The sequence below is a fragment of the Orbicella franksi genome, chromosome 6, assembly GCF_964199315.1.
Source record: "Orbicella franksi chromosome 6, jaOrbFran1.1, whole genome shotgun sequence".
NCBI lineage: Eukaryota > Metazoa > Cnidaria > Anthozoa > Scleractinia > Merulinidae > Orbicella > Orbicella franksi.
In genome coordinates, this window is record NC_138150.1 from 19,758,699 (window position 1) to 19,773,141 (window position 14,443).

The 14,443-nt window shown below is 36.3% G+C and overlaps 1 protein-coding gene across 1 annotated transcript; it reads left to right on the forward strand.

The window, feature by feature from the left end:
* Positions 1-5,015: 5,015 nt before the first annotated feature.
* LOC145488966 (meiotic recombination protein DMC1/LIM15 homolog) lies at positions 5,016-14,163 on the forward strand. Its single transcript, XM_081467830.1, has 19 exons — positions 5,016-5,868; positions 6,036-6,080; positions 6,170-6,220; positions 6,347-6,421; positions 7,289-7,309; positions 7,416-7,498; positions 7,608-7,621; positions 7,726-7,764; positions 9,803-9,844; positions 10,392-10,456; positions 10,748-10,755; positions 10,945-11,036; positions 11,234-11,307; positions 12,163-12,277; positions 12,575-12,606; positions 13,263-13,281; positions 13,474-13,483; positions 13,594-13,710; positions 14,094-14,163. The coding sequence occupies exons 1-19, from the start codon at positions 5,806-5,808 to the stop codon at positions 14,161-14,163; spliced, it is 1,035 nt and encodes a 344-aa protein (XP_081323956.1). The 5' UTR covers positions 5,016-5,805.
* Positions 14,164-14,443: the final 280 nt, after the last annotated feature.

Consider the following 14,443-nt stretch of genomic DNA (forward strand, 5'->3'; position numbering starts at 1 on the left):
TTTTCCATATTGTTTTCCTCCTTAGTTATTCATCTTCAACTTCAACCAGTTTACACTGATATAAATCGTTTTGTTTTTGAGCGGCATTTTCTTAATGTCAACGAACTTGTATGACCTTGGATTTATGAATTGTCTTCCTCAAGCAACAAAATAATTTTCCATTTTTCTCTCAAGTAATTTTCCTAAATTTTTTCATTGTTTTGTTTCTTCGTGTTTTACGTCAATACTTCTCCTTTATTTGAACAAACTTGTATTTTTGGATTTTGTTGTTTTGAGAGCTAAAACATTCTTCATTTTTCAGCTCAGTTAATTTTTCTTTAGTTTTACGCACTTGTATATTTCGATTGCCTTGTATTGAATACAAAAATGTTTGGATTTGTGTTTTTTTCCTCTGGTGTTAATTTCAACGAACTTGTACCTATAGAATGTCTGGAAATGAGCTGTTAACCTGATATAATTTGTTATGTTTCCTGCTGAGTCAATTTTCCTTAATTTTAACGAGTTTTATACATTGATTAACTTGTTTTGGCGGCAAAAATATTATTTTCTATGTTTCCTTCCGATACAATTTTTCCATTTTAGCAAACTTAATTAGTTGGATTTTCTTGTTTGTTTTGTTTACATTATCCCTGCAGGGTTATTTCTTATTGAATTTGAGCACGTATATATTTGAATTTTCTTGTATTACGCGGCAAACCCCTTGTTCTCTATATTCCTTCCGAGTTTCTTTTCAATTTGAACGAACTTAATTTGGATTGTATTGTTTATATTTTTCCTTCCGAGTTATTTCTAATCTGAGCTCATGAATATGTATTTTTTAACAATGTATTGAGCGGCAACCATTATTTTCCGCGGTATTTTCTTAATTTGAATGTTCACACATATTTGAATTGTTTTACATTGAGAGCCAAACTCTCATTTTTCATCTTTCCCTGGGTAAATTCAACTTCATCTGAACGAACTTGTTTGTTTTAAGCGACAAAATACAGTTGAACCTGTATACAACAGCCACGTTCGGTGGACTTGAGGAACTGGCCGCCTATAATACAAGATCACTAAAAATACTCACTCGGCGTGGTCTAACGTCAATTTTAATGGCGTATCTACAACTTAACGGTATAATATACCTAACATTGTGTAAAAGTACTGTGCAATAAATTGTCCTCTACTCTTATGCGGTATACAGTACTGTATTTCTATAATTTACAGTTCACAACAAAATGTCTCATTCTCATTTCATAGTTGTTACGTTCAATTTCATAGTTGTGACGTTCAGGGTGGCCGCTTAATACAGGTAAAAATAACAAAGAAAGACAAATATTGGACTGCTACATGGTGGCCGCGTCCGCTTAATAAAGGTGACCGTCTAATACAGGTAACACATACAGTGTTTGTATGAGCGAAAAATCGGACCTTTGAAAACTGGCCGCTTAATATATACAGGTTCGACTGTAAGTTCTCAAATTTTCTCAAAACACGTACATAACCTAATGTTAAGACAATGTCTAGTTTAATGAGGCTTGTTTTCTTAAACTTTTATCGGCCTTTTTTTCTACATTTAATTTAAGATTCCCCCAGTCTACTGAGTGCGAATTGTCTGACACTATCACAAAACGCCACGAGAGGAGAAAGTTTTAATTTCATCCCGGCCATTTATATGTTTGATGCGACGAATTATGGCAACAGGGAACTCCCAAAGCAAAACGGCCGAGAGTCGTGAAAAGTGAATATTTCTTAACCAGTTCATCTTTCATCAGTTCATCAGTTCATCAGTTCATCTTTCCTCGTCCTGTGTAAATAACACTTCCTGGTTTTGTTGAGGGTAACATGAATAACAGGCAATAAACTGTTTGAAGCTTTAAATCAAGAAAAATAGTCTGAAATGTTTGGACGTCAGTCACATAACTCCAAGGGAAGCAAAACCCGGCGTTGAAAGACTGTTATGTTGCTCTTTATTCGTATAGTCAAGTACAGCAACAAGTACATGGAATTAGCTCTGCAAATTTTATCAGTAAGGAAATTCGGAGTTTATATCATTGAAATATGAATTCAAATATTGGCAAACTCGAAAATTTCGTCCAGTTTTTGTGCGAGATGCAGTACGAATATTTTTGGCAGGAAAATGTTTTTACGCACTCCTCGTTGATTTTTTGCCAAAATTGCTACCAGGGGAAACGCTGTGCAAATGTTTTCACATTATCTCGCAAAAATTCTTTATATATAAAATACATTTTTTGGTCACACTTTTTAATTAAATTTACATGTAAGCTAATTAAGACGGATAAAAATGTTCGGTGTGTAGCCAGGCATGTTAAAAATTGGTAAAAAGGAATTAAATGGTTGTCACTGGCTAAAAATATGGTTATCGGACGTTTCGGCCACTACTGTTGCCTTCTTCAGCAAAAGATGGAAAATGCAAATGTTAAACGGCGTCCTGCTAGAATATGTAAAAGATGTGTGATAAAACTAAATGAGCAATAGTCTCTAGAGTATTCTTAATGAGTGTAAAAATTCTTAATGCCATTGTACACGTTCGGTAGCGCTATGTGTTCGTTTATAGCGTTCCTGTCTCGCACGGAATGCCAAGCTTCAAGAATTAGTCTCTGTTTCCATACTGATGATCTGTCGACAATTTCAACGTTCTCCAAATCTATTTGGTGACCGTTGAGCATATGGTGTTTGGCCAATAAAGAGTTTTTGTCCAATGTTGCTATAGCTTTTGCGTGTTCTTTCATACGTGTTTTTAACGCGCGTGATGACTGACCAACATAAACACAGTCACAATCTTTACATTTGATCTTGTAAACAATGCCTCTGGAAGCCTCTTTCTCGATCTTGTCTTTAGGTTTTTTGAGTATGTTCGAGATGGTACGAATAGGTTTATGGGCGACCTTGATATTGAAACCTCGAAGAACGTTTGCGACTCTTTCGGAAAAACCTTTGGCGTAGGGGAGGATGACAAAACCACGATGGTCGGTATCATTCGTTTCTTGTTGTCTATTCCGTTGGCGGCCATTGTGAATGAAATTTGCAGGGTAGTTATTAGTGGCAAGGGCTTTCGTTACTCGTTTAGTTTCCCGTGAAACTTCCTCCTCCGTGGAAGGAATGTTCCTTGCGCGATCCATGAGAGTGCGCACGACCGAGTGTTTATGTTGAGGATGGTGGTGTGATTTGAAATCAAGGTAACAGTCGGTGTTAGTAGCTTTCCTGTAAACAGACACAGCGATCGAGCCATCTTCTTGTCTGGTTGTTTTTGTGTCGAGAAAGGCAATGGAACCTTCTGATTCTATCTCGATTGTAAATTTGATGTGAGGGTTGATGGAATTGAGATGTGAGTGGAATTCATCTACGTGCTCTCTTTTAACACATACGTGGCTGTCATCTACGTATCTAAACCACCATTTAGGAGGGTTAGGGGTCGATGAGAGAGCCTTTTCTTCGACATGTTCCATGGCGAGATTGGCCAAGATGGCGCTGACTGGGGATCCCATCGGACAACCGAAAATTTGTTGGTAATGGTTGCCTTGGAATATGAAGAAATTGTTGTCGAGGACAAACTGTAGAAGTGTCATGATATTTTGGATAGACAAGTTGGTTCTTTCCGGTAGTGATTGGTCAAAGTCCAGTCTCTCTTTAACCACTTCGATTGCTACGCCAAAGGTTTTTCCGAAAGAGTCGCAAACGTTCTTCGAGGTTTCAATATCAAGGTCGCCCATAAACCTATTCGTACCATCTCGAACATACTCAAAAAACCTAAAGACAAGATCGAGAAAGAGGCTTCCAGAGGCATTGTTTACAAGATCAAATGTAAAGATTGTGACTGTGTTTATGTTGGTCAGTCATCACGCGCGTTAAAAACACGTATGAAAGAACACGCAAAAGCTATAGCAACATTGGACAAAAACTCTTTATTGGCCAAACACCATATGCTCAACGGTCACCAAATAGATTTGGAGAACGTTGAAATTGTCGACAGATCATCAGTATGGAAACAAAGACTAATTCTTGAAGCTTGGCATTCCGTGCGAGACAGGAACGCTATAAACGAACACATAGCGCTACCGAACGTGTACAATGGCATTAAGAATTTTTACACTCAGTAAGAATACTCTAGAGACTATTGCTCATTTAGTTTTATCACACATCTTTTACATATTCTAGCAGGACGCCGTTTAACATTTGCATTTTCCATCTTTTGCTGAAGAAGGCAACAGTAGTGGCCGAAACGTCCGATAACCATATTTTTAGCCAGTGACAACCATTTAATTCCTTTTTACCAATTTTTAATTAAGACGGATTCCGCTCAAAGTTCGAGCAATAAGTGCAAAAATTATTTACTAAAAATCTACTCACAGTACAGTAATTTTTTGAATACTATTTAAAACATCTCACTGTAATTTATTTCTCTAGGTGACCCCGCGATTAAATCCCCAAGCATTCTCGAGAAATTTAATGTCAAACCTCGTAAGAATGCTTAATTCGCGTGTTATTGTTTTTTTCAACTAACGTGAAACGTCCGTTTTCATTGAAATATGGATAACTTCAAGTTCTCTCGCGGGGTCAGCTTGAGAGCTTAAATCTCGATGAGTTCTTCTTACCTTTATTCAAACTATTTCCATGTTATGAGGTTTTTTGGTAACTTTTTCAGTTCTTGCCATTATAGCTCGGATGTTCCGCAGAAATCATCTTAATTAAGTAATTGTTGACTTGTAAGTAAACAAGAGAAGAACAAAGAGAAAATAAACTACAAAAGAACAGTTGTGATGATTTATTTTGAGTGAGAATATTTACTACAAAATGCAAATAAACTATCATATATTTGACTTTCAAATGAAATATTATTACAAATAAGCAAAGTACTTGTTGAAATATTTAACTTTGAATTTTTTTATTTAAAAAAAAAATGGCGCGTGCGTATTTTAAGCGCCCATATTTTTTCTGGGAAATTTGAAAAGTTTTGAAAAGGGTTTACCTTGAAAATATTTTCAAAAGGAAGATACATGAAAGGTCTGGAAAGCACTATTTGAATATATATACATGAATAAAAGCAAAATAAACACGACAGAAACGAACTTGAATTTTCTTTAGTGTTGGAATTATTTCACAGCAAATTTGTTACTAAAAGCTTAAAACGTAATCATAGAAGTGCCTTAGATTAAACAAAATAATTTTCCCCAAAAATGTCCGAGCGTTGTGATATGATAAGGTGGAACCTTTCATACGTGAAAGAGGAGAAATTTCGCAATCAAATTTCCACGTATTCGCGAACCGCTAGAGCCCTCCTAGAGCCCATCTCTCTCGACCGTTTTCAATTTTTTTTTTGCCGTTCACACGAAGAGGACAAAGTTGATGTATCAAGCAGTTTGGGAAAAATTATCTGAAAAGCTCAAAACGTCAGCTTCCTTTGTCATTTGCGGGACCATTTGCGGGTTTTGCCTCGACTACAGGTTTGAAAATAGCGGGAAATAATTGTGCGCGCCCGCGGCTAACTTTTCGCGGGAAAAATTCATAACACTGCGCGCAGTCAACAACGCAAGTTTTTCTCGTTACCTCCGTGTAGTTAGTGGCTTGAACGGCTAGACATTCTCACTTTTTTGAGGGTTAGTTTTCTTCTTAAAGGTAAGTAAACCAGGAATGGGTTACTGATTACATTGTGCAAAATTCAATTGATGTAACAAGGTCTGCGGGTAAACATTTAGGCGCAAATTTTCGCAGAAATGAAGCACTTTTCAATCGTTCACAGGGCTGAATAAAGCTGAAGTCTTGTAGTTTACGAAGCTAAACAAAACCTAACGAAACTCAAAGATGATGGAAACTGCTTCTGCTCGTGACCAAGTGGTTGAGGAGGAGTTAAGCGATCAAGAAGAGGTAAGGATTTTTGAAAACCGCTGGCTTATACACACCTCAACTTGTGTGACTTTGGACCGTGGAAGAGGGAAACTTAAATAAAAACGCCGTAAAAATGTTCGTCCATTCAACAAGTATGTGGTTATGAGTAAATCCGTTGACGAAAAAAATTTTTCTTTGTCTATTAGGAATCATTTTATCAGGATATAGACCTTCTTCAGAACCACGGAATTGTGAGTACTCAGACAATCCTGTTTTTCACCGCGTTCGTTATATTATTGTCCTTCGCTAGAATCTAATGAATAATTGACTGTTTTTCAAGAATGTTGCCGATATAAAAAAGCTCAAGTCAGCTGGAATATGCACTGTCAAGGTAAGATTATGTTCGTCTGTTTGTATGATGAAACTTGAAATTTTAGAATAAGGTTAACTAAACTAAGCTAAACAAGAGGGAAATTTTCACTGAATTGAATTACGTTGATTAATATAATTTCTATAGGGAGTGCAGATGACTACAAGGCGAAAAATGTGCCAAATAAAAGGAATATCGGAAGCAAAAATGGAGAAAATAAAGGTGACATGAACAATATAACACAGTGTATAACGATACTTCCTAAATTCTACTTTGATAGAATTTTACAACAAAGATAATAATTCATAATTATTGTCGGTGCACAAACTGCATATGAAGTAAAGGTCCAACTGTACGTGTTATTCCAGAAAATATCCATTCCCCTACAAGGTTATTTGGTTTGAAGTCCACCCCTCCTGAAATTCCATCTAAATACATTGCTTTAAAACTTTTGGCTATGGAGATCCCCACCCTCTCAGAAATTGCAATAACATTCCATGGTGCAGGTATGGAAATTTTGAGGCCACACATTTTGTCTGACCTTTGTTTTTCAAATTAATTTATTTACTTAATAACAGACCTTATTCACAATAGCGCCACCATTGTTTGTTTTCATATTTTAAAAAAAGTAGTAAAATTGGGCACGTGATTTCTGAGCGGACAGATACATTAAAATCAGCAAATTTCAACTGGTTTCCTATTATTTCTGAGAGAGATTACATACCCATGCTTTGGTTTTAGTACACTAGTAAAAAATACTCTAAACTTTAGGCAATATATTTTGGTTGCACATCTACAAAACAAATGACTAGTAAAGTTGACAAGTGAAGATATCCATTAACAAAAATGATGAAATCAATATTCCATGATTCGGCTCCGAAAGTCATTTTGGCAGAAACATTTGAGGTTTCACTACTGGGACAAGTGGAATTCTAAAGAAACATCTGTATCCAATGTTCCCCCTCCCTGGCAGACCACATGGCTAATTTGCATAATTTTATAACAGGAAAACCATATTGGCTATTGTGCATAAGGCCTATTAACTGGCTCCTTTTCATACTAACTTAAAATGAAACATTTTCCTTGTAGGAAGCTGCTGCCAAGCTTGCTGTAAGTGTTTTATGAACTTTAAAATTGTTGAAAATGTAAATTTGTCAAAAATCCATTCACTTCCTGTTATACTTTGACTTTTCACTTTCTACCCTTCATCTTACAGAATGCTGGCTTTGTTACAGCTCTGGAGTATAGTGACATGAGGAAAATGGTTTTCCGTATTTCTACTGGAAGTACTGAGCTAGAGTAAGGACAGTTAATGTTCAAATAACTTATAAGATACTCTCGTTAAAGACTGCAAAAGATCGCCAAAGGCAAATGTAGTAACAGCCTCTCCATATTTTTTTTGTTACAGCAAACTTCTTGGAGGTATGTTTCAATTTTTTATTTAATTTGTTGTGTATTCTTGTGATCTTAAATGCTTTGGTTTGATTTCATACATTCAGTCTCTTAAAAAAAAACAATTATTGCAGGAGGAATGGAAAGCATGTCAATAACAGAGGTTTTTGGAGGTAACATAACTTATAAGTGTAGTAATCAAAATTTAGTGATCGGAATGATAGTAATTAGCATATAGTAAAATATAAATAATAATAATGATGATGATAATAATAATAATAATAATAATAATAATAATAATAATAATAATAATAAAAGAAAGCATTTGATAGTGTACCTCACACATGGATAATAAAGTGCATGGAAGTCTATAAGATCATCTGCCCTGTGACTGTCAACTTTATCACAGAAAGTATGAAATGTTGCAAGACAACTTTACACCTCAACCACGCTGAAGGGTCAATGACATCAAGGCCTATCAATATCAAAAGTGGAATCTTTCAAGGAGACTCTCTCTCTCTCCACTCCTATTCTGTCTTGCCCTCGCTCCACTGAGCTCATTACTAAAGGCAGCCACTTATGGGTATGAAGCCCAGGGTAGAACAATCAGCCACCTCTTTTATATGGACGACCTAAAAACATATGCAAAAAGTGACAGCCAGCAAACCGGCCTACTCAATATTGTAAAGACATTCAGTAATGATATAAAGATGGAATTCGGGCTGGACAAATGCGCTAAAGCTACATTCAAAAGAGGAAAGCTGACTGAAACTTCCGATGTACAACTTGACATTGACACCTGTATCAAGGAACTAGACCAAGAGAACACATATAAATACCTTGGCGTGGATGAAGGTGATGGTATACAGCATGCCAAGATGAAAGAAAAAGTGAGGAACGAATACTACCGCAGAGTAAGGATGGGCCTAAAAACGGAGCTCAATGCTGCCAATAGATTTGAGGCAATCAACACCTTAGCTATCCCAGTGGTGACCTACAGTTTTAACATAATCGACTGGAAGATGAGTGAAATCAAGAGGTTAAACACAAAAACAAGAAAACTACTCACCCTATCAAAAATGCATCACACAAAAGCAGGTGTAGACAGACTCTACCTCCCAAGAAATGCTGGTGGTAGGGGTCTTATCCAATTAGAAGCCTCTTACAAAACAACCACAATAGAGCTCGATACATACCTAAAGAACACTGATGATGCCCTAATCGAACTAGTGCAAGAACATGATGGCAGAAAGAAATTGTACTCTATACAAAGGCAAGCAGAACAATTCAAACAAGAACTAGACCTAACAATACCAGACAAACAAGCAGAAGAAACAACCACCAAATATGCAAAGAGAACCAAACAAATAGCACGAAATAAGACCCAAGAAAAATTAACAAAGCAGTGGGAGGACAAAGCCCTCCACAGAAGATACCCAAAGAGAATAAAGGAAACAGATGTTGACCACCACAAAACCAACCAGTGGCTCAAAAGCAGTGGACTGACGGCAGAAACAGAAGGATTCATAATCGCAGCCCAAGACCAAAGCCTAGCTACCAGATCATACCACACCAGCATTATCAAAGACGGTACTAGCCCCCTATGCAGGATGTGTAACAAATATGACGAAACAATCGACCATATCGTGTCTGGGTGTCCTGAACTTGTGAAAACAGAATATACCCACCGACACGATAAAGCAGCCACGTATATACATTGGAAAGTCTGTCACAACTATAATATAAAGACATCAGAAAAGTGATATGACCATGAGCCGGAAACAGTTACAGAAAACAAGGATGTCATGATATTATGGGACATGCCAATACACACAGACAGGAAAATAACAGCCAACAGACCTGATATAGTGATTAAAGACCACAAAACGAAAACCTGTAAATTTATTGACATGGCAGTACCATCAGACAGAAACACATCCATGAAAGTCACTGAAAAACTATCCAAATATAAGGACTTGGAAATCAAAACAAGCCAAATGTGGGACATGAGAACGGAAATGATACCAGTTATCATTGGCGCACTTGGAGCTGTCAAAAAGGGACTAGAAACTTATCTTGGAAGAATTCCCGGCCAAATAAGCATCAGAAATAAATGTTTTTATGCATGTTCAACTACTCTGGGAAACTTAAAAGTTACGTAAATTTTGAAAGTTGGAAACTAAGATTTGGATTTTTTTTGTTTTAAAACAGAATTCAGGACTGGCAAAACACAGCTATCACATACACTCTGTGGTGAGTTTTAACATGCAGTTATGAAGTAGAGTCTTTCATATCAGTATCAATATTGTGAGATACCAAACAGAGAAAGCATTCAGTTATAAACTTCACTCAGGATTATAGCAGTGATGGTGTTCAATAAATACTGTTGTTATACCTCCTAACTCAAATACATTTTCTGATTGGAGGAAAACGTTTCATGTGTCGTGGGTCAAAACTCACTAACTCCCTAGAGTGAACAAAACTCACTAACATGACAACATGAACAACATGAACCTTCAACTTGCACGTGATCAGGTTGCGCTCCTTGAAATCGCGGCAAATTGGTGAGCCAGCCGGCGTAAAGCAACAATTTCTTTGCAGTTTTTTCTACTTTTGAGCTGGGAGGTGTAACAAAACACTTAATGACTGGCCCTGCAGGAAACAGTGAGTTTTGTTCCCTGCGACCTCAATGTTCCCCCTCGGCTTCACTCAGGGAACATTGAGGGTCTCAGGGAAACAAAACTCACTGTTTCCCTTGGGGCCAGTCATTAAGTGATTATTGTGACATGTTATTTGCCAGTTACAGCACAGCTGCCTGGAGCAAATGGCTATACAGGAGGAAAAGTAATTTTCATCGATACAGAGGTACCTATTGTACATATTAGAAAGATTTTTAAACTTTCTGCAATCACAAATATGAACTTGCTCAACAAAAAGGAAAAATGAAATGTTTGGCCATCGCAATATGGATAGGCTTTTATGATATCAACTCTATAGACAATAGTTATCGGAAAAAAGGTCCAGTGTGATTTTAAATTATGGTTATGTAACTCAGAACTGTTATTGTGTGTTTAAAAACCTTCTGATTTAATGAACCAAGCCTTTCAGTCTTCAACATGGATATATTAATTACCATCTTCATCACTCTTTTTACAGAACACTTTGTATCCTTTGAACATGGTTTATTGTTTCTTAACTTAGTGACTAGACAAGCATTTCCTGTTCTGAATATTGCAACAAAAATTTGAGGAGGAACTGTACTCTGGTTTATTGGAACTAAATACTTTAATGTTTCCTATAATATTCAAATTCATATTCACTCTGGCCATTCTCCTTTACATTAACTGTAACAGTCGACCTGATCGACTTAGAGAGATTGCAGACAGATTCAACCTTGACCAGAATGCAATGCTGGACAATGTTCTGTACTGCCGAGCATACACAAGTGAGTGATATTAGTGTCATGGGTCACCTTGTCAATGCTCTGTCAGCATGCCACTCAGCAACATGTACAACAATAATGATATGTACTAGTCTACTTCAAATTTGCTGATCATATAAATAGTAACATTTGTTATCATTATCATTATTATTAATTCCATTTATCACAAATTAATGTGACCATAATAATTCCACTCATAGGTGAACATCAGTATGAGTTAATGGATAGTGTGGCTGCAAAGTTCCATGAAGAACCTGGAGTATTCAAGCTAATGGTATGCGCAAATGAAAAACATAATAAAATGCATGTACCAAACGTGTTAACAACAGTTATAATTATTTCCTACATCGTCTACAGGTTTTTAACTCTTTTTGCATTTCTGTGAGGTAAAGACAGAAGTCTGCATTGGGCCAAGTGACCCATACAGCCATAGCTTATCTATGACGCATAGATATTAATCTCCCCACCAAAAATTACAATTTTGACACTTCTGACCATGAAATCAAGCCTTAGATTTCCAGTGTGAGCCACACCCACCCTGGTTGACCCAGTGGTGGGAGATTGGTGACTAATGACTACATCAGGAAGAGCACATGAAACCAAACAGCAGAATGAAAACATAATCTTCATGATTCACATTCTCCAACAAAGTAACATAAACTGATCACTTCATGTTGTTCTCAGCTACCAGAGGACATAGTCCACAGATTCATTGTTGTGTTCAGTGTTCTTGATGCTATTGCCACCATGGGCTGCGGTTTGCATGGGGACCCAAATGCTTCAAGGGTACCACTTACTTTCACATGAGGCATCACAGCAAGATTTGTCATTCCTGAAGTGATGTCACAATCATACTAGAACCTAGACTATCTTTCCAATAACACGCCAGGCAAACTTTGATGGGCGTGGCTCAAGCAGGAACTATTAAAGCTTGATGCTGGGGTTAACAAGACATAATCAATAACATTTTTGGAGAATATCTATACTTCAGAAACACCAAAACTGTAAACACCCTACACAGGATATAGACATATCATCACATGGACACATCAAGTCTCTTTCTCATGATGAAAGTTACAAGAATTTTTATTTCTGAGATTATGTGTCTGTTATTAATTATTTTTATCAGATAATTGACTCAATAATGGCACTCTTTAGAGTTGATTTTTGTGGAAGAGGCGAATTGGCTGACAGGCAACAAAAACTTGCTCAGATGTTATCACGACTGCAAAAACTCTCTGAGGGTGAGCTACATCAATATTCCTTGAGTCAGTTTTACAGCTTCTACCTAATTTACACAGTCTACTTTTTTCCAACCAATCATGGATCTTCATCAGTGACAATACAAATATATTGTACTGTATATAAATTAAGTAATTTTTGAGATCTTCCCCTATTGGTAAAAACATAATGTGAAAATGGAATAAACGAGCAAAACTCACAGAAGTCCAAGATAAATAAAAAAGAAACTATTCATTAACTGATTTTAAAATATTTGCAAATTATTCCCACAATCATTTTTTTTTTGCTCTATTTTACAGAATTCAACATTGCAATTTTCATCACCAATCAGGTATGTCAATGTCAGGTATGCCAATCATCATGATTATCAATCAGTGGAAAATTTTAACCTTTATTCTTGTTTATCCAGGTTGCTCTGAATATTTGTAGAGCCCTTAGTTTTTGTCAGTGGAGTTCAGCTAATTACATGACCCACTGTTGCACAGCTGTTAATAAAAAAAGAGCTTTGAGAATTTGGCACTTCAAAATAAAAAAAAAGAATTATTATGCATTGTAAATTTAACAAATTGACATCAGTTTTTCATGCGTCTGTCCTGTTATTGATCATGAATTTCGTCATAACATTGTCAAAGTAGCTGTGGATCTATGAGGCGATGGCCAAGTGGATCCGTAGACTACTTTAACAATGTTATGACGAAATTCATTCTCAATAACAGGACAGACACATGAAAAACTGACTTCAATTTGTTTTTACAATAAATTATAAATTCATGTGTCTGTCTGAAAATTAGCCAATGAGCATGCGAGAATTTCTGCAGTTATTGTAAAAGAACATTTTAGAGATTACCAGAACATCCCTGTACACCATTGTACACTGTATACTTGTATTTGTAACACATGTACAGCTTTTGTGAAAATAGCTTGTTTGCCCAAATTCAACACAAATTTCCACAATGCCTTATAACATATGTTTTCTCCTCTTGGCAGATGACAGCAGATCCAGGAGGTGTGTGCTTAGTTTTCACTGATTTACAGTAGTAGAAATAGACTGTTGTTGATTGGTCATTTATGTTTCATTTCTGCAAGATTACCGGTATATTAATTTTGCCATTCTCTTTAACATAATTTCTTACTTATTCTTACTTTCTTTTAAATCTCCTCTGTGGCTGTCTGGTATGGATGGTTGAAACAAACACAGCAACAATGAGGTAAATCAATTGCCTTTACCATCATTTTTCCTATAATTGAAATTAGGATGTGGAGCTTATCAAATAACATGAAATGAAAGAAAATACCAACTTTGACGTTTCTTTTTTAGTTTTCAAGCTGACCCCAAGAAACCAATTGGCGGACACATACTGGCACATGCCTCAACAACTCGCATTAGTTTGAGGAAAGGTAGAGGAGAAACAAGAATAGCGAAAATATATGACAGGTTTGTAAAATTCCAGAGAAACACTTTGGCAGCCATTATAGCAATATGAAATGTGGTACTAACACAAACTTGCTTATGAGCCTAAAATAGTCTATCAGCAGTAGTAAGAGCCACTTTTATGTACTGAATATTAATAGCCATCAGGATAGTATGACATTGTAAAGCTTGCCCAAATTTACCATACTGATACAGTGCATTCTTATCAGAGCAAGATAAAGATGGGCAAGCCAATGCACCACCAGACCCTGTTAATGTTTACTTCTGTAATGGTGTAAACTACAGTGTAATGTATAATTGGGCTACTTGGCTAGCTATAAGATGCATTGAACCCTGCCTTTTTGATGACCCAAGGTATTAATTGGAAATCCTTTTTGTCTACTTAGTCCTGATCTTCCAGAAAATGAAGCCACATTTGCAGTTACATCAGGGGGAATTGCTGATGCCAAAGAGTAATGTTTTGTAATCAACAGAAATAAATGAAGATTTGGTTTTATTATTTAATTGCCACCGCCAAAGGTTTTTGTTGACAATAAGAAAACCATAAAAAATTTCATTTGAAAATGTTTAAATCAGTGGAATTTGCAATTAATTCATACATGTAAATATTCATTTTGTGACATAATGTTCTGAAATTTTTGCTTGACCTCCACTAAACCCCAGCCGTGGCCATTGGTACATATATATTTGACTGAGAGTCAAACCTTCCTGCTCTGATATTCCTGTCAGCTTAATG